The 22953-nt window shown below is 45.6% G+C and overlaps 1 protein-coding gene across 2 annotated transcripts; it reads left to right on the forward strand.

Annotated features, from left to right (window-relative positions):
- Positions 1-2657: 2657 nt before the first annotated feature.
- On the forward strand, positions 2658-9125 carry ASB12 (ankyrin repeat and SOCS box containing 12). Of its 2 annotated transcripts, XM_081336880.1 has the most exons (4): positions 2658-2802; positions 4513-4601; positions 6007-6849; positions 8283-9125. In XM_081336880.1, exons 3-4 carry the CDS (start codon positions 6030-6032, stop codon positions 8414-8416), a joined length of 954 nt encoding a protein of 317 aa, XP_081193006.1. In that variant the 5' UTR covers positions 2658-2802; positions 4513-4601; positions 6007-6029; the 3' UTR covers positions 8417-9125. The 2 variants fall into 2 exon arrangements, with proteins under 2 accessions (XP_081193006.1, XP_081193005.1); XM_081336879.1 differs by lacking the exon at positions 4513-4601.
- Positions 9126-22953: the final 13828 nt, after the last annotated feature.

A 22953-nucleotide genomic window follows, 5' to 3' on the forward strand; every position in this document is an offset into this window, starting at 1 on the left:
CGCTGGGCTGCTCCATCTGCTCTGGGGGGCGGGGGGCTCCATGGGCAGGAATAGCAGAGCAAGGACATGAGCCATGACAGCCATCTTAACAATAGTCACAATTTTTTTAAAAAAGGTACAGGCACTCAACTTACAATCATTTACTTAGTGACTGTTCGAAGTTATAACACCCCTGGAAAAAGTGACTTGCGACTGCTTTTTCACACTTAACGACCGCTGCAGCCTCCCCGTGGCCACGTAATCAAAATTCGGACCCTTGGCAACTGGTTCATATTTATGACAGGTCTCAGCGTCCCGGAATCACGTGATCCCCTTTGGCGACCTTCTGACAAGCAAAGTCCATGGGGAAGCCGGATTCGCTGAAGAACAGCGCTATAACTTAACAGCTGCAGGGATTCGCTCAACAGCTGAGGCAAGGATGGTCGTAAAATGGGGCAAAATTCATTTCACAACTGCCTCGCTTAGCCACAGGAAGTTTGGGCTCAGTTGAGGACCTGTATGACTTAACTGTGCTTCAATTGCACCACTCCGTACATCTTACACACCCTCTGTAAAAGACCCTCTTAGCTAGAACTTGTACAGTTGGTAGCAGAGAAGCCACTGAACAGATTCTGTTTTGGACCTATCCAACTGCCAAGTCTCATCATCCTTTTAGCAATGCAGGATTGTCATCCAGCACATGTGAAAAATGCCAGATGGGGAAGGTGGTCTTAAAGTGGTTTATTTTTCCCCCTTTTAGTTGTAATCTATTTTGCGCAGTTCCATTTGCAGGGACTGATAATAAATGGTGATCAGCCTTGCATTTGCGTGCATTGACGCAGTCGCTTTTAATGCCAGCCTTTTGCAAAGCAGCTGCCTCATCTCCTCTGGTTTTCCTCCCAGCCACGTGAGGCCACGTGAATATTTGTAGGGTGCTTCTCCTTTTCATAATGAGCGATCTTATAAACCACGGTATTAGTTCTTTTTCCATACCTTACTTACTGCCTTATGTTCTTTTTTTAAAGTCGTGCAGCTATTATTTGTACCTTCCCACCCCACCCCACCCCGCCCCGTCCCCAAGGCTATTTTATAGCTGCTTTGGAAGCACAGTGGCCAAAAGAGAATCCTATAAAAAGTGTGTGTGACAGAATATGGATTTTATTCATTTTGATCAGTGTAAAAAAAAAACAATAGGGGGAAAAAAAGCAAAGGACAGAGAGGACCATACCTGTAAGATCAAGTGGAATGAGTAAGCAGAGTAAAATAAGTAAAACCGGAATACACATCTGTTAAAGTTAATCTTCTTGAGTAAAATCTATATCTAAATCTCCAAGGGGGAAGCCCAAATAAACAAGCAGACTCAAAAGTCACTCCATCCAGACCTGCCTTTTTGTTTTTTCTCCATCCTTGAATATCTTCTTGCTGTGCCTAATTTAGTTTGCCCATTATCAATTCTAAGTGCTGATAAAGCCTCTTCTGTTTTTCTGATAAAATTCTCTGGCTGGTTTTAAAACCAATCCAGCATCCTTTGGAGAGGATCCAAGAATACCTCTCCAGGGATGGGGGATGGGCAGTTGGCTTTGCCTTTCCCAATTGTGCTTTTACAACCCACTCAGTTTAGTCACCTGCCTTGGGTTGCAAGTGATTAATGCTTGGGCATGCAAACTGCACTAAATCCTAACGTTTGTTTGTTTAATACGGGTGGTCCTCAATTTAAAGCCATGTGTTTAACGACCCCTTCCAAGTTACAACAGTACTGCAAACATGACTTAACATTTGTCCTCGCGCTTACCACGTCCCCAGATAATCCAATGTTGGGCACTTGGGCCACTGGCGTGTATTTATGATGGTTGCCGTGTCCCTGGGTCGCGTAATGTAGATTTACAAAGCCCTAGTAAGACCACACCTGGAATACTGCAGCCAATTTTGGTCACCATATCACAAAAAAGATGTTGAGACTTCGGAAAAAGTTCAAAGAAGAGCAACTGAGATGATCCAAGGCCTGGAGACTAAAACATAGGAAGAACGGCTGCAGGACTTGGGTTTGGCTAGTCTAAAGAAAAGAAGAAATAGGGGAGACATGATAGCAACGTTCCAGTATTTGAGGGGTTGCCACAAGGAAGAGGGGGCCAGGTTGTTCACCAAAGCACCAGAGGGAAGGACGAGAAACAACGACTGGAAACTAAATCAAGGAGAGAAGCAACCTGGAATTAAGGAGAAACTTCCTGACAGTGAGGACAATCCACCAGTGGAACAGCTTGCCTCCAGAAATCCATTGCTTCTTGTCCTGCCTTCAGGTGCTTTGGAGAATAGCTCGACCTTCTTCTTTGCAACCTTCCTTCTGCATCCCCCTTTCCCCCTTTTGGCCCTCTTAAAAACCGGGGAGGGGGAGGAAGTCCAAGACCCTAATAGAAGGCAAAGAAGGCTGGGGGGCGGCCGCGGGCGCCGGCTTGGCGAAGCTGGGTCGCGGGGTTGCCTCTCCTCCGTCTCCGAGGGGCGGGCGGGCGAGCGGGGGTCTCTCCCAGAATGGAAGCTGCCCAGCCGGCGGGGCTAAAATTAGCGCGGCGCGGCCCGGCGCAGCTGTCCCGTCCCGTCTCGTGTCGCCTCTGGCTTGGCCGCCCTCGACGGCTCTGCGCTCGGGCCGGCCGGCCGGCGAGGGAGCGGGGCCGGCGCGGGAGTCAGGCGAGCGCTCGTCCGAGCCGGTCCCGGCCACCTCACAGAGGCCGGGCTGCGACACAGCCGGGCCGGCCGTCGGTGGCTCCCCGGGCGACGCTCCGTCGGGGGGGGGGACACGGCGACCCGTCCGCCGGGCACCACCAGCTCGTGAGTATCGCCTGCCGCCGGGCGGGACGGGGGGCTCGTCTCCAGCCTCCCTCCGCCCGACTAACGGGAGGGGGGGTCTTCTGGTCGACCTGGAGGGCGCGGTGGATTCACACGTGCGCGACTCCGGACTGTCGGGTTCCCGGCTGGGTTTGGGCGGCGAGACCGACGGACGCGTGGATTGGAGGGAAGGGCTGGGGAAGGGGCTTAAAAGGGACCCCCCCTCCAAACTGGCTGCAGTTAAAAAAGGGGGAGCAGCAGCCCCCCAACACGCAAGCCTTTGACGGCTTCACACCACACCCTTGACTTGGGTTTTGAGTTTCTCCGATTGTCTGGGTTCGCCCAACTAGGTTGAATCATCAGATTAGCCGGAAGAGGGGGTTCCTCCCCACACACACTGTGCCCGAAACCTCCATTGAAGGTAGTAGTAGCCAAGTCTAACCCGTGTGAATGCATTTATTGGCATTGGGGGGGGGGCGGGGATTGTCTGAACAGAAATTTCTTTTCTCTCTAAGTTTCTGAGTGGGGTTCTTCTGGTTGATTTAGGCCAGCCAGCCTTGCAAAGCGTTGTTCATCGCCTAGCTGAAGTAAGTGGGTGGGCGCTTTTTCAGCCAATTTGGGATTCTCAAAAATCTCAGAATCAGAATAGAGCGGGAAGCGACCCTCCACCCTCTACCGTTTCAGACAGGTGGCTGTCCTGTCTCTTCTCAAAAGCCTCTAGTGATGGAGCACCCACAGCTTCTGGAGGCAGGTTGTTCCACTGGTTAATTGTTCGAACTGTCAGGAAGTTTCTCCTTAGTTCTAGGTTGCTTCTGTCCTTGATTAGTTTCCATCCGTTGCTTCTTGTCCTGCCTTCAGGTGCTTTGGAGAATAGCTTGACTCCCTCTTCTTTGGGGCAGCCCCTGAGATATTGGAAGACTGCTATCCTGTCACCTCTTGTCCTTCTCTTCATTAAACTAGGTAAAGGTAAAGGTTCCCCTGCACATGCGTGCTAGTCGTTTCCAACTCTAGGAGCCAGTGCTCATCTCCGTTTCAAAGCCGAAGAGCCAGCGCTTGTCCGAGGACGTCTCCGTGGTCATGTGGCCGGCATGACTAGACACCAAAGGCGCACGGAACGCTGTTACCTTCCCACCGTAGTGGTCCCTATTTTTCTACTTGCATTTTTACGTGCTTTCGAACTGCTAGGTGGGCAGAAGCTGGGACGAGTAACAGGCGCTCACTCTGCTACGCGGCACTCGGGATTCGACCCGCCAAACTGCCGGCCTTCCGATCGACAAGTTCAGCGTCCTAACCCACTGAGCCACCGCGTCCCTTCATTAAACTAGACATGCCCAATTCCAGCAACCGTTCTTCATATGGCTTAGCCTCCAGGCCCTTAATCATCTTAGTTGCTCTTCTCTGCACTCTTTCCAAAGTATCAACATTCCATTTTCGTAATGGGGTGACCAAAACAAATGTGGTTTTACTAAGGTTTTATAAAGCGGTATTAATACTTCACATGATCTGGACTCTCATCACTCTGTTTATGCAATGAACGATTGCATTGGCTTTGTTGGCTGCTGCTCTGCACTGCTGGCTCATATTTAAGTGATTGTCCACTAGGGCTTCAAGATCCCTCTCACTCAAGATCCCTACTGCTTTGGGGCCAGGCTTCACCTAACCTGTCCTTGTACGTTTTTTTTTCCTTGACCATGTTTCCTCTGCTGATCCTAGAAAGTTTGAAGCAAGGACGTTTACTGCTGCACAACATTTGGCTTCTATTTTGTGCCTCAGGACATCCCTGGATGTTTTTCCATGTACAGGTAGTCTTTGACTTAGGATCACAATTTGGACTAAAACTTCCATTGCTGGTTAAGTGAATTATGCCCAATTTTATGATCTTTTTTGCCCTGGTCATTAACCTATCTCTGCAGTCATTAAGGGAAGTACATGATGGTTAAGGGCAGTGATGGCGAACCTTTTAGAGACCGAGTGCCCAAACTGCAACCCAAAACCCACTTATGTACCGTCGGGTGCTGGGTGGGCATGGCCCATTGGGTGGGTGTGGCCCATTGGGTGGGCATGGCCAATTGGGTGGGTGAGGCTTTGCTGGTAACGGCAGACTGTGGGACTAAAAAGTCCAATCAAGCAATTCCAACTTTGTGAGGTCTTTTTTTCCCCCACGAGAAGTTGAAATTGATTGATCGAACCTTTTTTTTGCACACAGCGGCAGAGGCCTAAAGCAAGAATGTTTTATAAAACCCAGCTGAAGGCCTAGGACTGGGGTGACGGTGCATGTACCCACAGAGATGGCTCTGTGTGCCACCTGTGGCATGCGTGCCATAGGTTCACCACCACGGGTTAAGGGAATCCAGCTTCTCCCATTGACTTGCTTGTCAGAAACTGTCTGGGAAGGTTGCAAATGGGCATCACAGGACTCCAGAATGCTGCAACCATCCTCAGTTTTTGCAGGGATGCTGCAATGGTTGTAAATGCAAGGCCTGGTTATGTCGTGTTTTTTTCCCCCACTGCTTTCACAACTTCAGATTGTTGCTAAATGAATGCAGGATCCAATCTGGGTTGGTGGCCGGGACCACAGCTTGAGTCTTCTGAACTTTCAAACACGTGCTGGAGCCCATTCTCAGGGGGCTTCTCTCTAGCAGAATCTGTGCTTTGGGCTATTCTCTGTGTGGTATTTATGTGGTGCCTGTTGTGAGTGTGGCTTTTTAGTTGTTGATTAGAGTGTTGTTGACTGGCTATTAAGTGGTTGGCTGTTGTTTCTTTGTGCTGCCGAGCCCTAAACCTCCTAAGTATTTGATAAGCTGGTGGTAAATGAACACTCCTGTTGACTGAAGAGGGGCCCGTTTCTCAGGCTTCAGTCACTTCCTTGGCTGTTTTTGTACCTGCTTGTCCGACAATCTTAGTAGCTGTAAAATTGAATGTATGAAAATACTCTGGTATTTTCTTTATTTTGTGAGCAAATGCTAGGGAAGCCACCTGAAATACATTCATTCATTCATTCATTCATTCATCCATCCTCCATCCATCCATCCATCCATCCATCCATTCATCCAGGCTCTAGAAAATGCATTGTGTTTGCATGTAAATAGCATATGTTGGATTTGCTACTTGTGAACCAGCTGTGTCCCACCAAGAGAGGCACTGACCAAGGTTGCAAATACTGCGCTTTATCCAAAATCATTAACCCAGCCCCTGTCTGACTTCTAGCTTCCAGCACTGCACCATTCACAATGAAAGTCCCCCTCAAGAGACAGTTCAAGATGAGCCTGCTGGATATCACCAAGATGTTCTCCCTGTTCCAGCCCAGCGAAGATGAAGACGGGGACAGAGAAAGACAAGAGCTGAGTCTCGCCGTGTCCCAGGACAGCTACCAGCTGTTGGACCAACTGTTGCACCAAGAGAGATACAAACGGGTCATCAACAGTCGGAGCGGTTGGGGGGTGCCAGGCACGCCCCTGCGCCTAGCAGCCTCCAAGGGCCACATCAGGTGCGTCAAGGTGCTCCTGGACCACGGAGCCGAAGTGGACAGCTTAGACGTCAAGGCACAGACGCCGCTGTTCATTGCCGTCAACAACGGGCACCTTGACTGTGTGAAGGTCCTCTTGGAAGCAGGGGCGTGTCCTTCTGGGAGCATCCACAACAACTGCACCCCGCTGCTCACGGCCGCGCGAGAGGGAGCCCTAGCGATCCTGCAGGAGCTGCTGTCACATGGTGCAGAGCCTAACGTCAAACCCCGAATCCCGGAGTGGGCGGCCAACTCCGTATCCTGCTGCGGACCTTTGTATTTGTCTGCCGTCTACGGTCATCTGGAGTGCTTCAAGACCCTCTTGCTGTATGGGGCTGAGCCCAACTACAACTGCTCGGATAGGAACATGATTGCCCGAATTAAACGTCCCAAGACTCTCCTGGAAGTCTGCTTGAAGCACGGCTGCAGGAGAGAGTTTGTCGAGCTCCTCGTTGATTTTGGTGCCAATGTCTACTTGCCTGGTATCATGTTGGAGAAGAGCTCAGCAAACCCTGAAGTGCTTGAGCTGTTGGCCAGAGAAAGAGGTAACTTGTGTGTGTCTGTTTTTAAAAATTATTTAATGTAACAGAAGGCTATGCAAATTATTAAAATTTCCCTTCTTCTCCCTTCTCTCTTCTCCCTTCTCTCTCCTTCCTTCCTTCCTTCCTTCCTCCCTCCTTCCCTCCCTCCCTTCCTTCCTCCCTCCCTCCCGCCCTCCCTTCCTTCCTTCCTTTCCTTCCTTCCTTCCTCCCTCCCTCCTTCCCTCCCTCCTTCCCTCCCTCCTTCCCTCCCTCCCTCCTTCCCTTCCTCCCTCCCTCCCTCCCTCCCTTCCTTCCTTCCTTCCTTCCTTCCTTCCTTCCTTCCTTCCTTCCTTCCTCCTTTCCTTTGAGGTTCCCTAAATGCTCTTCTAATCTTGGCAGCACTCCACTCTCGGCTCTTCTTCTTTTTTGTAGGGAAAAGATATTCTTTCCTAGCTACCTTGGAGGGTCCATGCTAGTCCCATATGGTCTGATTTTTTCCTTCCTTCCTTCCTTCCTTCCTTCCTTCCATCCATCCATCCATCCATCCTTCCCCTTTCCACAGATTACCTATCACATTACAGTATTTGCTTCTGAAGTAAGCAATGCTACACAATGTGCATAAAACGAACACAAAACAGTCACCCAAAGCAAAAGTCACCCATGCACATATAGCTACATCTACATTCACAACAACAGCATTCCTTATCCCTTTTTCCGTGCGGGTTGCGCACACAATGAAAAATTGGTTTTTTTTACAGCCTGGATGGAATTGACCAACCCTTTCTAAAAATTCTACCACACGGTGGTTTTGCATCAGTCCACAGCACAGGAGTAACAAAATTAGGAACGTTTGTCCCAACGATGCTTTTTAAAAGGCAGAAGCTGAAGAAGCTTCTTGGATGAGAAGCGAAACCTTTTCAAGGAGAAAAAAAAAGCAAGAAAGTCCAGTTGACTTTTTGGAAAAGCACCCTTGGGACAACCATGACCTGGATAATGGAGAATCTCCATAGACATTATGAATGTTGGTTGCTCTGAATTCCAGGTGAATAAACTTCTCGGAGTCCTGGGACGAATTTTAAGGGTTGGTAGAACAAGCGTGGTGCACAATTTTTTCTTGTTCCCCTCCCTCCTCCAGCTCATCCTAGATCTTCCAATGATCTCAAAGGTGACCCGTCTTCCCCTTGTCATCTCCAGTTTCTTTGATTATTTTGCATATTTCCCCCCCAATAAACCAATTCTGCCTGGAATGGCTCTATTTCAACCCATACCCAGAACAGAACAGCTAGATTTCATGCTGTGCACAGATCAAAAGCCGCAAAGCACGTGTGCTTCTTTCTTCTTCATTTCTATGGATGTGATGACCTTGATGGCATCACAGGGAGTGAAATCTTTAGCAGTGTTAACTGTGCAAGGATGATTACTGCCTCTCTCCTTCCGATTCCCTCCTGCTGTTCCAGCGTTCCCCAAATCCTTGATGTCTCAGTGCAGACTGGCAGTCAGAAGGTTTATGAAACTGGAGAACCATCCCGAAGCCGTGGATCGACTGGACATCCCACTACTGCTGCTCAACTACCTCAAACACCAAGTGTAACAGAAGATCAACGCCGAATTGCCCAGGATTACAAAATACTGTAACTGGATAAGGAAAAAAGAAAGACACTACTAAGAATTGGAACGCCAGTGTGTGGTGTGGTTTGCTTGAATGCATTTGATGGTGTGGGTGAAAAATAATGCGGTAGCTTAAACAGAGTTTCCCAATTTAGGGAATCTTAAGAAGCGTGGACTTCAACTCCCAGAAGAGTGGAAGTCCACCATCTTAACACCAACTTTACATTAATATTGACCAACTGAAACAGACAAATATATATATATATATATATTTCACTCTCCTGGTGGATAGCTGGGAAGAATCAAGCTTTATCTTTGTGGTTTGTTTTTTTTTTTTTTTGAAGATCATGCGGGTGAAAAATTATGCAGTAGCTGAAACAGAGTTTCCCAATTGGGGGAAATCTTAAGAAGTGTGGACTTCAACTGAAGCACGTCTCGGAAAGGGCATCAGGAACAAAGGGCTTCTACCTTCTAAAAGCAAAGCCAGGCATTCACATTGCCTCACCTTCCTTTGTTTTGTGGCTCTCTCTGATAGTTCTAGTAGCCGGAGATTTCTCCAGTTTAATCAGCTGCCACAAACTCTGGTTTCTTTCTTGGCTAACGGAACTGCTGGAGCAGTGTTGTTGTTGTTGTTTTTTGGAAGATCGAGCTCCGTTGCTCTAAGGAGGTTGACAAAAAGGCACACCTAATGTTTGTAAAGGTAAAGGTTCCCCTGTTCTGAACCAGCCCTCTTCTGGCCTTGTAATAAGGCAAACCCCTATTCAGAAAGAAGAGACTGGAGAGCGTCCAAGGCTAAAAGGCATCTGCCAAGATTTATTACGCAGTTAACAAAAACACTAGAGCTTGTCTTCTCAAGCGGAAAAGTTGCTTTCAGCAACCAGCCCCTCCCCAAACACTCCTTTTATAGAGAGCTCAGGGCGTGGTCTCCCTGTGCCTCCTCCCGAGGAGTCCCGCAGCCTTTCTTTGTTTGTTCCTGCTCGACTGCCTCCTGCGTCGGGCGTCCTTGAACAGGGCCAGCTGTGGGTCATCTTCCTCCGCACTCTCGGGCTCACGCAGCTGAGAAGAGGTCCCCGGCTGAGGGCTCTGCAAAGCCTCCAAACCGTCATCAGCCGGTTCGTTTCCCTCCTCCCCCTCATCTGAGTCATCCGATACATCGGAGCCGGCTGTCGGACCCACAGGCTGGCCCTGAGTCACAACATCCCCCGCACGTGCGTGCTAGTCGTTTCGGACTCTAGGGGCCGGTGCTCATCTCCGTTTCAAAGCCGAAGAGCCAGTGCTTGTCTGAGGACGTCTCCGTGGTCATGTGGCCGGCATGACTAGACGCCAAAGGCGCATGGAATGCTGTTACCTTCCCACTGGAGTGGTCCCTATTTTTCTACTTGCATTTTTACGTGCTTTCGAACTGCTAGGTTGGCAGAAGCTGGGACGCGTAACAGGCACTCACTCTGCTACGCGGCACTCGGGATTCGACCCGCCAAACTGCCGACCTTCTGATCGACAAGCTCAGCATCCTAACCCACTGAGCCACCGCGTCCCCTTAATGTTTGAAGAGATTGCTATTCACCCTAGAAGGAACGGCACCCCATTGCTCTTATTGGAAGAGGGCCGTTTTAGGGGAAGTTAGAACATTCTTCGGTTTTTAATTGTGACATTCCTATGTTTGGACCGAGCTACCATTTTCATCCGTTTTTGTCAGGCTCTAAACCCCCCCCCCAAAAAAAAAACAGTTATGGTTTTTCTAAACAGATTTGTAGGATGCAGAATAACAGAGTTGGAAGGGACTTTAGAGGTCTTCTAGTCCATCCCCTTGTTCTAGCAGGAGATCCAGTACCATTCTGGGCAAATGGATGTCCAAGGTCTTCTTGCAAACCTCCGCTGATGGAGCACCCGCAACTTCTGGAAGCGAGCTGTTCTTTATTTCTTTCTTTATTGTTCCTCACCTGCAGACAGAAATCTGGCCAAACTAGATTTGTCCCATCCGGGGAATTCTGGGGGTTGAAGTCCACACATCTTAAAGTTGCCAAGGTTGAAAAATAGCATATTTGCGAGTTTATCTGGTGGTTCAGTATGTGTGTTTTAATCAATATCACTTTTCTTTTGTTTAATAAGATAGGGAAATGCAAATATGGATTTAATTATTACTAGTGGGAAGCTTCTTAAATACTTTAGATAAAGGCTAATGTGATTTTAAGAGCAAGCTCACCACATTTAATACAAATGTCTTTCTCCTCTCCGGAATTCTGAAGCAAAATCAGATTTATTTTGAAGATTTATTTTTTTGTCATTTGTATTCCATTACTAATTTACAACTGCAGATTTTTCAGGGAAATTATTTCGCATCTTTACAGCATAGTTCAGTTTAATCTGGGAAAAGAGGAAAAGAGAAGATTGTTTGTGCAAGGCACCTGCAATATCACAGCCACAATATTAATAAATGGGTGAATAAATGGCAGAATTAATTGCCTGGATTCATCTTAAAAGTCAGATTTTTTTAAAAAATTCATCAGTGCCTTTCTCTGTTGGGACAATAGCCAAGCTGGGCTAAACTGTTGCCTTGAGAACTATTTTGACATTTAATTATAATGTCTATTTTAATGATAAGCATTAATGCTTGTGAGATGAAATATATTGTTGTTGTTTTTTTTAAAAGAAGAATAGTACAAGTCATTTCCCACTAGGTGACAGTATTGAACTGAAAACATTACCTAGGTCCCGTTATGCATTGTTGTTCTATAATTCCAACAAAAGGGGGCAGAAGAGGGCAATTGCACTGGCACTCTACTTTGGTGCTTCTGGAAGGTAGCAGATGGGTGCAGTGATGGAGGTGGGATTGTGTTGGATTTTGGCCGAAAGTGGTAGAGTTCTTCTTACGTTGACTTCTCTTTGGGCATTTTTCCTCCTCCTCCCTCCCTCCTCCCCCTCCCTTCTCCAGTCCCTCTCTTTCTCCTTCTCTCCCCTTTCTCCTCCTCCTCCTCTTCCTCCCTCCCTCCTCTCCCTCCTCCTCCTCCTCCTCCTCTTTGGAAAAACAGTTCTAAAGTAGTACAATCTAATTCAGCTTTGTTTCGTTTTGGTTTTTGAAGAAAGCAATGGGCTGGTTTTAGAGCTTACACTGTCATTTTCCTATTGTAGGCAACGACGGTGCTGTTGAACCAGAGTTGGGGGGTTGCGGAGAAGGAAGTTTGGGGTCCCCATCTCTACTGGACAGTCTTAATTACTACTCCTCATCTCCCACGTGTAAAACAATTAGGCTTTATGGGAAATCCATCTGCCAATATCCCTTGGAGATTACCCTGGATGTTTTGAAGCAGAGGGCAATACCAAAAAACATTTGCATTATTTATGAATCCTAAATCTAATTACAATGTCGGAAGACTGTGAACCCTATTAAGCGGCGTTTTCTAAGCCACAGGCGGGCCATCTCCGGGAAATCTTGAGTTCCACAATTTGGTCCTTCCAAAATGGAGCTGGGGAAGCTGTTAGAAACGCAGAACCGTGTGTTGTCTCAGGAAGGGCTCGGAGATTGGATCAGTCAGAGATAGACCTTTGTGTTCTGTATCGATTCAAAAATTCAGAGAGCTGGAAACCTTTCCTGACCCTGATCATCATTTACATTGGTTAGGGGGTCAATGGAGAGCTGATTATTATTATTGTTGTTGTTGTTGTTAGTTGCGAAGTCGTGTCCGACCCATTGCGACCCTATGGACAACGTTCCTCCAGGCCTTCCTGTCCTCTACCATCTTCTGGAGTCCATTTAAGCTCACGCCTCCTGCTTCAGTGACTCCATCCAGCCACCTCCTTCTCTGTCATCCCCTTCTTCTCTTGCCCTCAACCTTTCCCAGCATTAGGCTCTTCTCCAGTGAGTCCTTCCTTCTCATTAGCTGGCCAAAGTAATTGAGTTTCAACTTCAGGATCTGGCCTTGTAAAGAGCAGTCAGGGTGGATCTCCTCTAGGACTGACCGGTTTGATCGCCTTGCAGTCCAAGGGACTCACAGGAGTCTTCTCCGGCACCATAGTTCAAAGGCTTCAATTCTTTGGCACTCAGCCTTTCTTATGGTCCAACTTTCACTGCCATACATTGCAACTGGGAAGACCATAGCCTTGTCTATACGCACTTTTGTTGGCAGGGTGACGTCTCTGCTTTTTAGTGTGCTGTCTAGATTTGCCATGGCTTTCCTCCCAAGGAGCAAGCGTCTTTTAATTTCTTGGCTACAGTCCCCATCTGCAGTGATCTTGGAGCCCAGGAAAATAAAATCTGACACTACCTCCATTTCTTCCCCATCTATTTGCCAGGAATTGAGAGGGCCTGATGCCATGATCTTGGTTTTCTTAATGTTTGTTTATTATTATTATTATTATTATTATTATTATTATTATTATTATTATTATTATTATTATTATTATTATTATTATTATTATTATTATTATTATTGGCAGAAGTAACTGGTGAGCTCAGAAGAGAATTACTGAAGGAGGAGGAGGAGGGGAGAGAGGGAGAGAGAGGAGAAGGAGGACAACTGTGGGCTCCTCGGTGTCCTCTGAGTTTGGTTGTTTTCTTGCAGATGTTTCATTAACCCAAACCAGGTAACATCGTGACTGCTAGAAGGGAGAGGGGTTTGTGGAGAGGAGGAGAAGGAGAACGGGGAGGAATTATTTCTTGGAAAAACTGTAGAACGGCCGACCCAACCAATCAAGCCATTTAGCCATTTATCAGAAGGAAAAGTGCTGAGTTTGCTCCCCACCTTTTAGTGTTCTGAGGTCCCTCGTCTTGGGCTGGGCAATGCTTTGAAGAGCGGTGTGAAGACAAGAGCCAGCCAAGATAGAAGCAAAGGGGCTGAGATTGGCTAGGCAGGTCCGTTATAATACAGAGGCACCCCTTGCCTCTCCATTTGTGAAAAAAGAACGCTGCTTGCAGAACCTTCTGATGTCAGGGTCAATAAAAAGGGGTTGAATTTGAACCTGGGGTCTGCTTGAACTCTGGGGTTTTAGAGGAACTGCTTTTCTTTCTTTCTTTTTATTAAGAGCTCTTTGAGTAGCTTCAATAAAAGTGTCTCATCAGAATGGCGTCTGAATCTCTGTGAGCCTTCAAGATTCAGCGGAGAGGCTTCAAGAAAAGCTCAACTGAAGCACATCAGGGCTTCAGGAACAAGGGGCCGTGCTTCTAACTTCTAAAAGCAAAGCCAGGCATTCACATTGCCTCACCTTCCTTTTTTTTTTGTTTTGTTCTCTGATAGTTCTAGTAGCCGGAGATTTCTCCAGTTTAATCAGCTGCCACAAACTCTGGTTTCTTTCTTGGCTAACGGAACTGCTGGAGCAGGGGTCTTCAAACTTGGCCCTTTCTTGACTTGTGAACTTCAACTCCCAGAATTCCTCAGCCAGGCTGAGGAATTCTGGGAGTTGAGGTCCACAAGTCATAAAAGGGCCAAGTTTGAAGACCCCTGTGCTGGAAGGGAGACTTCAAGGTGATCCAGGGTCTTTCAACAAAGCAAACACAATGGTAAGACAACATGGCACACCCCCCCCCACCCCCGGCATCAAAATGAGACAAACTCTCTTATAGGTAATCCTTGACTTACAATCACCTTAAGGGACCAGAATTTTCATGGCTAAGCAAGACCGTTGCTAGAGTCACACCTGATTTTGCCACCTTATTTTTTGCCACAGTCGTTCAGTGAAACACCACAGTTGTTAAGTGAATCAGAGAGTCGTTAAATAAAACCCCCATTGACTTTGCTTGCCGGAAGCTGCCTTGGCAAGTTGCAAGTGGCGATTACGCGATCCCAGGATGGTGCAACCGATGGAAATATAGGCTGGTTTCCAAGTGCTCAAATTTTGATCCCTTGGCCTTGGGGATGATGTGACGGTTGTTAGTATGAGGATGGGTTGTAAGTCACTTTTCCCCCCAGTGCTGTTGGACCTGCAAACATTTGCTAAACAGATGAGGGTAAGTCAAGGATTATCTGTATCCCTAACCTAAGCTATCTTCTGCTGAGGGAAAAGGGAGAGGTTTCCAAGGTGAGCCATGCTGGCTCAGGAATTCTGGGAGTTAGCTGGGAATGCTTGGGTTGCAACCCTTTCACCCCTGTGTTTTCTGACAACGGTTAGCCGCATCATAAGAGAGTTTCATGGAAATAAACAGAGGGTTGGAAGTTGGCCCTTTGCTTTGCAACAGGCCCAACGTTTAAGAAAAATAAAATAAAACGCTGGCTGGGGGATTCTGGGAGTGAACCCCACACATCTTAAAAATGGTCAACCTTGAGAAGCCTCGACCTCTAGGCTCCTGGCAATCACTCCGTTGGACAATCTCTAATCTAGCTTGCTTCGACACTCCAGTGAGCAGCATGAACGCTAAAATTCCCCCATGCTTCCCTTTGAAGTTGGTGTTGCGCAAATGCTACATTCTGCGCTCTGTAGTTTTTCCCATTCAGCATGCAGAAAACGTAATGGGTGTCTAGCCTCAGCTGGGACTCAAGGCTTGCTTTCCCTGCTGAAGTGAAACAATTGCAAAGAGGGAGGGGGGAGAGGGGGGGGAGGAAGGGAGAAAAGGCAAGCAGGGTCAGGCAGATTTTAAAGAGCTAATGGAACAGTATGTCCTTAGCTTGGAAGAAATAAAGTATGTCTTTAGCTTGAAAGAAATTCCTAACATGATTTGCATCCACTTAGGACAGGGGTAGGCAACCTCGGCTCTTTTATGACTCATGGACTTCGACTCCCAGGATTCCTGAGCCAGCTTGGCTGGCTCAGGAATTCTGGGAGTCGAAGTCCATGAGTCATAAAAGAGCCGAGGTTGCCTACCCCTGACTTAGGAAGAAGTTTTTCCTGGTAAGTAAACAGAAATGCCAATTTCCTATCTTTTGTATTTGAAAACACCACCTTGGACTAAACAGCCTGTTTCCCCGTAGGCTTGACAAAAGGGGGATTCACATTCATTGGTGCTTTGTCAACTGATTAGACCATTGGGCAGCCCAGAAGGTGTGTAGTTATGACACCCTTTATCAACCAAGCTGTGTTTTTATTCTTTTATTGCACCGAACCTGGCAATGATTCAGAACGTAGTGCCAGTTTTCAAGTCCTTTTGGCCTGAGAGGAATTCGAACTGACAATCTGAGGAACTGAATTGGCCCAGAGAGAGAATTATTTCTTTTTTAGAATAGAATGGAATGGAATGGAACAGAACGGAACAGAACAGAATAACAGAGTTGGAAGGGACCTTGGAGGTCTTCTAGTCCATCCCCCTGCTCAGCCAGGAAACCCTATACCATGTCAGGTAGATGTAACTGGGTAAAGCTGGTCCTTCAAATAACCTGGCCGCAAGCCATGTAGAGCTTCAAAGGTGACAACTGGCACCTTCAATTAATGCCACTTTCTGGGTGAAAGGAAGAACATTCAGACTTTCACGATAATTTAGAAATTTCTTGCAAACAGGAAAGATGTCGACAGCTTCCAAGAACGTAAGTGAACAACTTGTGGATAAACGTTTATAATTGCTCTCTGTTTTTTGCTGGGGAACAACAACCAAACTTTTTCTCTGAATTTCTGCTGATGAATAATAAGATGGAAGGTGGAGAATAATCTGCTTTGTTTTTGGAAAGGAAAACCTATACCAAGCGAAGGAGAAATTGAAACAATTGGGTTTCACTAATATTGATACATTTCTGGTCAATGCCCGCATAATACGGTCATTGACTACAAATATATCAATTGCAAGAAAAAATGAGAACTGTCTCGTTCCATTTTTATCCAATTTCCAACTGGAGCATTCATATTTTCCTGCATCATTCATGCTTAAGCCCTAAATTCCAAGCTTGCTTAAATTAGCATGTGCTGAAAATAGATGATTTTCAGAATGTTTCTTCCTTCACCCAAAGAGGATTTGTTTTTAATGCCTTGCTGTCAAGGTGTTTGAGAATATTGGGGAGGTTTTACTTACTTACTTACTTTACTTACTTATTTAGGAATAGAATAGAATAGAATAGAATAGAATAGAATAGAATAGAATAGAATAGAATAGAATATTTATTGAGAATAGAATAGAATAGAATAGAATAGAATAGAATAGAATAGAATAGAATAGAATAGAATAGAATAGAATAGAATAGAATAGAATAGAATAAGAAATAATAGCAACATAAATTTTGGACTCCATTGCAGTTGTGGACTACCTGTATCCGCCCAGCCCAGGGGTAGGCAACCTTGGCTCTTTTATGACTTGTGGACTTCAACTCCCAGAATTCCTGAGCCAGCCACGCTGAGGTGAAAGGGAGAGGTTTCCAAGCTGAGCCATGTTGGCTCAGGAATTCTGGGAGTTGAAGTTCACGTGTCATAAAAGAGGCAAGGTTCCCTACCCCTGGCCCAGCCGATCCAAAATGGCAAAACTGGCACGCTCCAGGTTCCTTCAATTAAACAATGTCATTCTGGAAGGTGCCTTCCCTCTGGCAGCTCCTGACCTCTGGAATGAGCTTCTCCCAAGATCCAGATGCCCCCAACCAGCCTCTGGTGTTTGAAAGGCATGGAAAGTGTGATTCTTCACCCAGATCTTTGTCAAGGCAAAGGGAGATTCCATCCGTTCTCTTCCGCTTGTCCCATTTTATCTTGTCCCTTCTTTTTCTTGGTTTTACCGTAATTTCTTTTTTTGCTTTGTTGTGTGCAGCCCAGACTCCCTGGGATCCAGGCAGCATCCAAGTTGAATAATAAATGTAAATCAATCCATAATTTTTTAAAAAAAAATGCGGGCGTGTCAGTTTTCTTAGATCAACGTCTTCACCTTTCAAGTTGTGCAGAAAAGGCTACACAAACCCTCACCCCCGTCTTGTGCACCACGGACAGAATCGCCTCCTGATTTTTTTTTGACCCAGAGTAAAATATATGGAGGGAAGAGAGCGCCGAGGGCGGGGGTCTGCAGAAAGAGGAATGAAAACGCTCACGGTGGTGACTGTTATCGTTCATTGGAAGCCCTCCCCACCGTTTTATGTGAAAAGGGGGTGGGCCTTCGATTCCATGGCTGTGACCACCGTCTGTGCTGTTTTGACCCCCAGTGGATACCCTTGGCACAATGGCATAAAAATTCTACTGAAGGTTCCTGTCGCATGGCAACCTGTATAGGGATGCACATACTACAGATCCCCTTTCCAACAAGCATTTTGATCAGGGTGCGTGATAATTGCACAACAGGCTATCAAAGGGATTGTTAAGAGCAACTGTGGCAAAAGATTATCTCCTCACTGGATCCGGGATGTAAAAGCCCAACCTGGAGAGTGGAAGGGATTGTTTTTCACGCTCCTGAATTTGTATCTTGGTGAGCATCTATATCAGTGTATGCCAACCTTGGCAACTTTAGGATGAGTAGACTTCAACTCATTTTTGAACCTATATAGCAATCTCTCTGCAGTTGTCATATGTAAAAACAAAGTTCCATGAATAGAATAGAATAGAATAGAATAGAATAGAATAGAATAGAATAGAATAGAATAGAATAGAATAGAATAGAATAGAATAGAATAGAATAGAATAGAATAGAAATCTGGAAGGGACCTTGGAGGTCTTCTAGTCCAGCCCCCTGCTCAAGCAGGAGAACCTATACCATTTCAGATACGTGACTGTCTAGCCTTAAAAACCTCCCGTGATGGAGCACCCAAAACTTCTGAAGGCATGAGTTTTTTTCCAACAGTTTACCATCAATTCTCACAGCATGCTGCTGGGGAATTCTGGGAGCTGAAGTCCATAACACTGAACCATGCTTTCAAAATTTGCCATACTACAGAACTGAGGGAAATTCCTAACAGTGAGAACAACCAATGGAACGGCTTGCCTCTCGACATTGTGGGTGTTCCAACACTGGAGGTTTTCGAGAAGAGACTAGACAGCCATTTGTCTGTGTAGGTCTCCTGCTTGATCAGGGGATAGGAGTAGAAGACCTCCAAGGTCCCTTCCAAGCCTATTGTTCTATGTCCTATGTTTTAACACAGGACACCTTGCGAAAGATGATGGACCAAGGATCTTTCATGCAAAAGTACAGTATCTTGGTTTGAACAATCCTATCATTTCCCCTGAGGGTTCCTTGCACAGTTCTTGAGTGTCAGTATTATTTCCAGCAGCCAGATCAATCCATGTTGGACCATCTCTTGGCTTAGTGCATCTTCCAAATTTCTTTCTTTCTCTTTCTTTCTTTCTTTTCTTCTTTCTCTTTCCCATTCTTTCTTTTTCTTTCCCACTCTCCTTCCTTTTTCTTTCTTTCTCTTTCTTTCCCATTCTCCTTCCTTCTTTTTTCTTCTTTCCCATTCTTTTTCTTTCTTTCTTTCCCATTCTCCTCTTTTCTTTCTTTCTTTCCCATTCTCCTTCCTTCCTTTTTTCTCTTTCTCTTTCCCATCCTTCCTTTCTTTCTTTTTCTTTCTTTCTTTCTTTCTTTCTTTCTTTCTTTCTTTCTTTCTTTCTTTCTTTCTTTCTTTCTTTCTTTCTTTCTTTCTTTTCTTTCTCATTCTCCTTTCTCTTTCTTTCTTCTTTTCTCCCTTCCTTCCTTTAGACTAGGAAAATATTTTATTAATAGTCACAGCGTGCTCCTAATCTGCAGCGTGAACCTAATTCTGAAGCCCCAGGAACACTAGCAACTTGAGTGGATCAGGTCAATAGTTCACTCTTCCTTTCTTGCGTCAAAAACCAGTAACACTTTCCTTCTGTGTAATGAAATCTTCCACATCTGCACATGAACGCATCTGTGATCCCTCTTGCAAACTCCCAGACGTAAATTTCCAACCAAGGGGAAAGTAAGAGGAGTTGACAGGGTCATCAGTGCTAGCTTGTCAGTACTCATTCCTGTCTAGACTCTGTTGTCTATCCTGGCAATTCTAAGCCACATGGACTTCAATTCCCAGAATTCCCCAGCTAAGGAAAGAGATTTGTGAACCAAGTCTTCAAGATCACATACAGGTACTCCTTTTTTAAACAACAGCTGTCAGAGGAGATGCAAAGAAGAAACTGCAAAACAGGGACAGCATGCTGTATACACTGTGGTTTAGCAAGTTGTGTGAACACACCTCTCCACTAAAAATGTTATTCCTTGTTATCTTTCTTCTACACTGCTTGTACATTTTGTGATGATCAGTAACTAGATGAAGGAGAAATCATTTAGGCCTCCAGGAATCAAAGGCCATTTCCTTGCTCTCGTGTGCTTTCAAATCAAATCAATTTTTTTCTATTACAGGTCAGTCTAAATAAGATTCATTAAATAAAACCTAGAAAATATAACACACAAAATGGAACATGCAAAATAAAATGGCATTCAGGGTTAAAAAGGGACAATAATTGTCACACTATTCAGCTCTCCACAAGGTGCCAGTTTTACAAGCTGAGAAAACCTTGCAGTAGCATGAATTCCCTTGAGATCCTTAAAACTAATTTGGTCGATGGCCTTAATCAAGTTTCTATCTAAATATTGAATAAAGCAGACCAGGATTGGGAATTGCCATCGATAAAATTAGTAGGGAGGATTGTTTTGTTGTAAATTTTGCTAGCAAAATTAGATAGTTTTGCTGGTTTGGGTTCACAGGTCCAGATTTTAATTTATTTATTCATTACTCAACTCAGTTTTGGAGCTGTTCTACTTCCTGGGACTCTGGGCAGCTTACAACCTGAAAAGGAAAATAACAAATTACAGTAATAGAAATAAAAATAAACATTACGAAGAAAATATAAATAAAAGTCAGATAAACATAAAGACAAGAAGAAAATATATAGTACAGTAAGTAAAAATAAACATAACAATACACTAAGGTAATTAGACATCAAAAACAAAATACAAATACAGTAACATAATTAAAAATACCAGAATGGCAATACAGGTAATCCTCAAACTTACAACCATTCATTTAGTGTAAGGACCCACCTCAGCTAACAACCCAAGAAAGCAGAGCTCTTGAAACAGGCATTGTCTCAAAAGGAAACTTTTATTAGGGGTCAGCGACAGTAGGGAAGTCAAGGCGAGATCTGGGGAAAATCCCAATGAAACGGCGGCGTAGTTTAACCAGCAATCTTCCACCTCCCACCAGATGGCTATTTGAAATCCAGCCAATCCACAGGTGGTCAGATGTGCAGGTAACTGGCACAGCTGGCGCGCATCTCAAGGTCTTCTCCAGCTTTCCTTTCTCTGATAAGGGAGACACATTCCTTTCTCAAGAGGATGAAGGCAGGAGAGGGAAAGGTAGAAAGTTATCCCAAGCAAAAGCAATTATTCCCCTTCCCCCCAGCGGAACGGCAGGCCCCAAAACAAGACCACCAGAAATACACATGCAAGGAAGACAATAAGGATGTGGGGACCTGACATTTAGTGACAATGGCACAGGAAAAAAAAGTGACTGTTTTTCATAGATAATTCTAGCATCCCTGGCGATGCAGTGGTTAGAATGCAGTGGTGAGGGCTAATGCAGCCGCGCGAGTTGTTATGGGAGTTTTCCAATACTCCCGTGTAACACCTCTTCTCCGTGAGCTGCATTGGCTTCCGGTTGCCCTCCGGGTGAGATTCAAGGTGCTGGTAATGACCTATAAAGCCCTAAATGGCATGGGTCCGGATTATCTAAGGGAACACCTGCTGCCGGCATCAACTTCCCATCGTCCTGTGCGCTCCCACAGGGAGGGCCTTCTCAGCGTGCCGGCGGTTAAGGAGTGCCGGCAGGTGATCCCCAGGGGGAGGGCATTCTCTGTGGGCGGGCCTGCCCTTTGGAATGATTTACCGGTGGAACTTCGGACCGCCCCCGATCTGCGTTCATTTCGCCGGGATCTGAAAACCTGGTTTTTTGATCTATCAGGCCTGGACTGAAGGGGTTTTAGCTTTTAATATTGTTTTAATTGTTGGGCTTAAGTAATTTAATTCTATTTTAATTTATACTATTTTTATATTGTATTTTATGCTGCCCTGTAAACCGCCCTGAGTCCTTCGGGAATAGGGCGGTATAAAAATTTAATTAAATAAAATAAATAAATAAATAATTCTGCTACCTGCTGCCAGCCGCCAGCAGTCCGAGTCTTACCGGCTCAAGCTCGACTCAGCCTTTCATCCTTCCGAGGTCGCTAAAACGAGGACTCATGATTGTTGGGGGGGGAGGGGGGGGCAATAGGCTGACTCTGTAAACCGCTTAGAGAGGGCTGTAAAGCGGTATATAAGTCTACGGTGCTACTGCTATCCCCAAGGTCAGGTGATCAGAATGAGACGCTTGGCAACTGGCATGTATTTATGACAGTTGCAGTGTTCCAGGGTCGCGTGACCCCCCCTTTTGCGACCTTCTGCCAAGTCAGTGGGGAAGCCAGGTATTCGTTAATAACCATGTTATTAACTACAGTGATTCATTCAAAAACATACTGTGGGGTTGTTAATTAAACTGGGTTTTAGATTTACTCTTGGGGCTTGAATTTAATTTAATTGTTTTATTTGTTTTTAATTTTTTGTATTCATGGTTTTAACTGCCCTGTAAACCGCCCTGAGTCCTACGGGAATAGGGCGGTATACAAATCGAATAAAATAAATAAATAAAATAAATACTTGACAGCTGTCTCGCCTAGCAATTGAAGCATTTTGGGCTTCGTTATGGTCGTTATGTCGAGGACTACCTGCACAGTAACAAAATGGCAATCCAACTAGCCTGTCAGAATCCATTTATATCACATTTCATAATTGTATAGGTAGAACAACGTGCTGAGGTGGGTCCTGACATAGCCTCAAAATTTGTTGCATCATTTATCAAGGGGTGGGGGTGGGGGTTGCCCCCGTTTAACGCTGGCAAAGGTCTGGTGTTTGTGTTTGTCACACACACACACCCGCGGCATGCTGCTTTTGTGGACTTTCCCTTGTTGCTTCCATTTGGATTTGTTCATCCGGGGTCGGGGTCGGACTCCATCCCGTTCATTTGGGTTGCGCGTCCACTTTCGACCGCCCCCCCCAAAAAAAACCCGCCAGCCCGGGGACCCTTCGCAGGAAATTCTCGACTCCTTCGGAAGCAGGACAAGAAGCAACGGATGGAAACTAGTCAAGGAGAGAAGCAACCTAGAACTAAGGAGAAATTTCCTGACTGTAGGAACAATTAACCGGTGGAACAGCTTTGCCTTCAGAAGTTGTGGGTGTTCCATCGCTGGAGGTTTTCAAAAACAGACTGGACAACCAGTTGTGTGGAATGGGATATAGAGTCTTGGACGTATTCTCCAAAGCACCTGAAGGCAGGAGAAGAAGCAAAGGGTGGAAACTCATCAAGGAGAGAAGCAAACTAGAACTAAGGAGAAACTTCCTGACAGTTAGAAGAACTAACCAGTGGAGCAATCTGCCTCCAGAAGTGGTGAATGCTCCAACACTGGAAATTTTTAAGAAGAGACTGGCCAGCCACTTGTCTGAAATGGTATAGGGTTTCCTGTCTGAGCAGGGGGTTGGACTAGATGACCTCCAAGGTCCCTTTCAACTTTATATTATTTATTTTTATTTTTATTTATTATTAATTATTATTATTATTATTATTATTATTATTATTATTATTATTATTATTAATT

The sequence above is a fragment of the Vipera berus genome, assembly GCF_964194415.1.
Source record: "Vipera berus genome assembly, chromosome: 11".
Lineage (NCBI taxonomy): Eukaryota > Metazoa > Chordata > Lepidosauria > Squamata > Viperidae > Vipera > Vipera berus.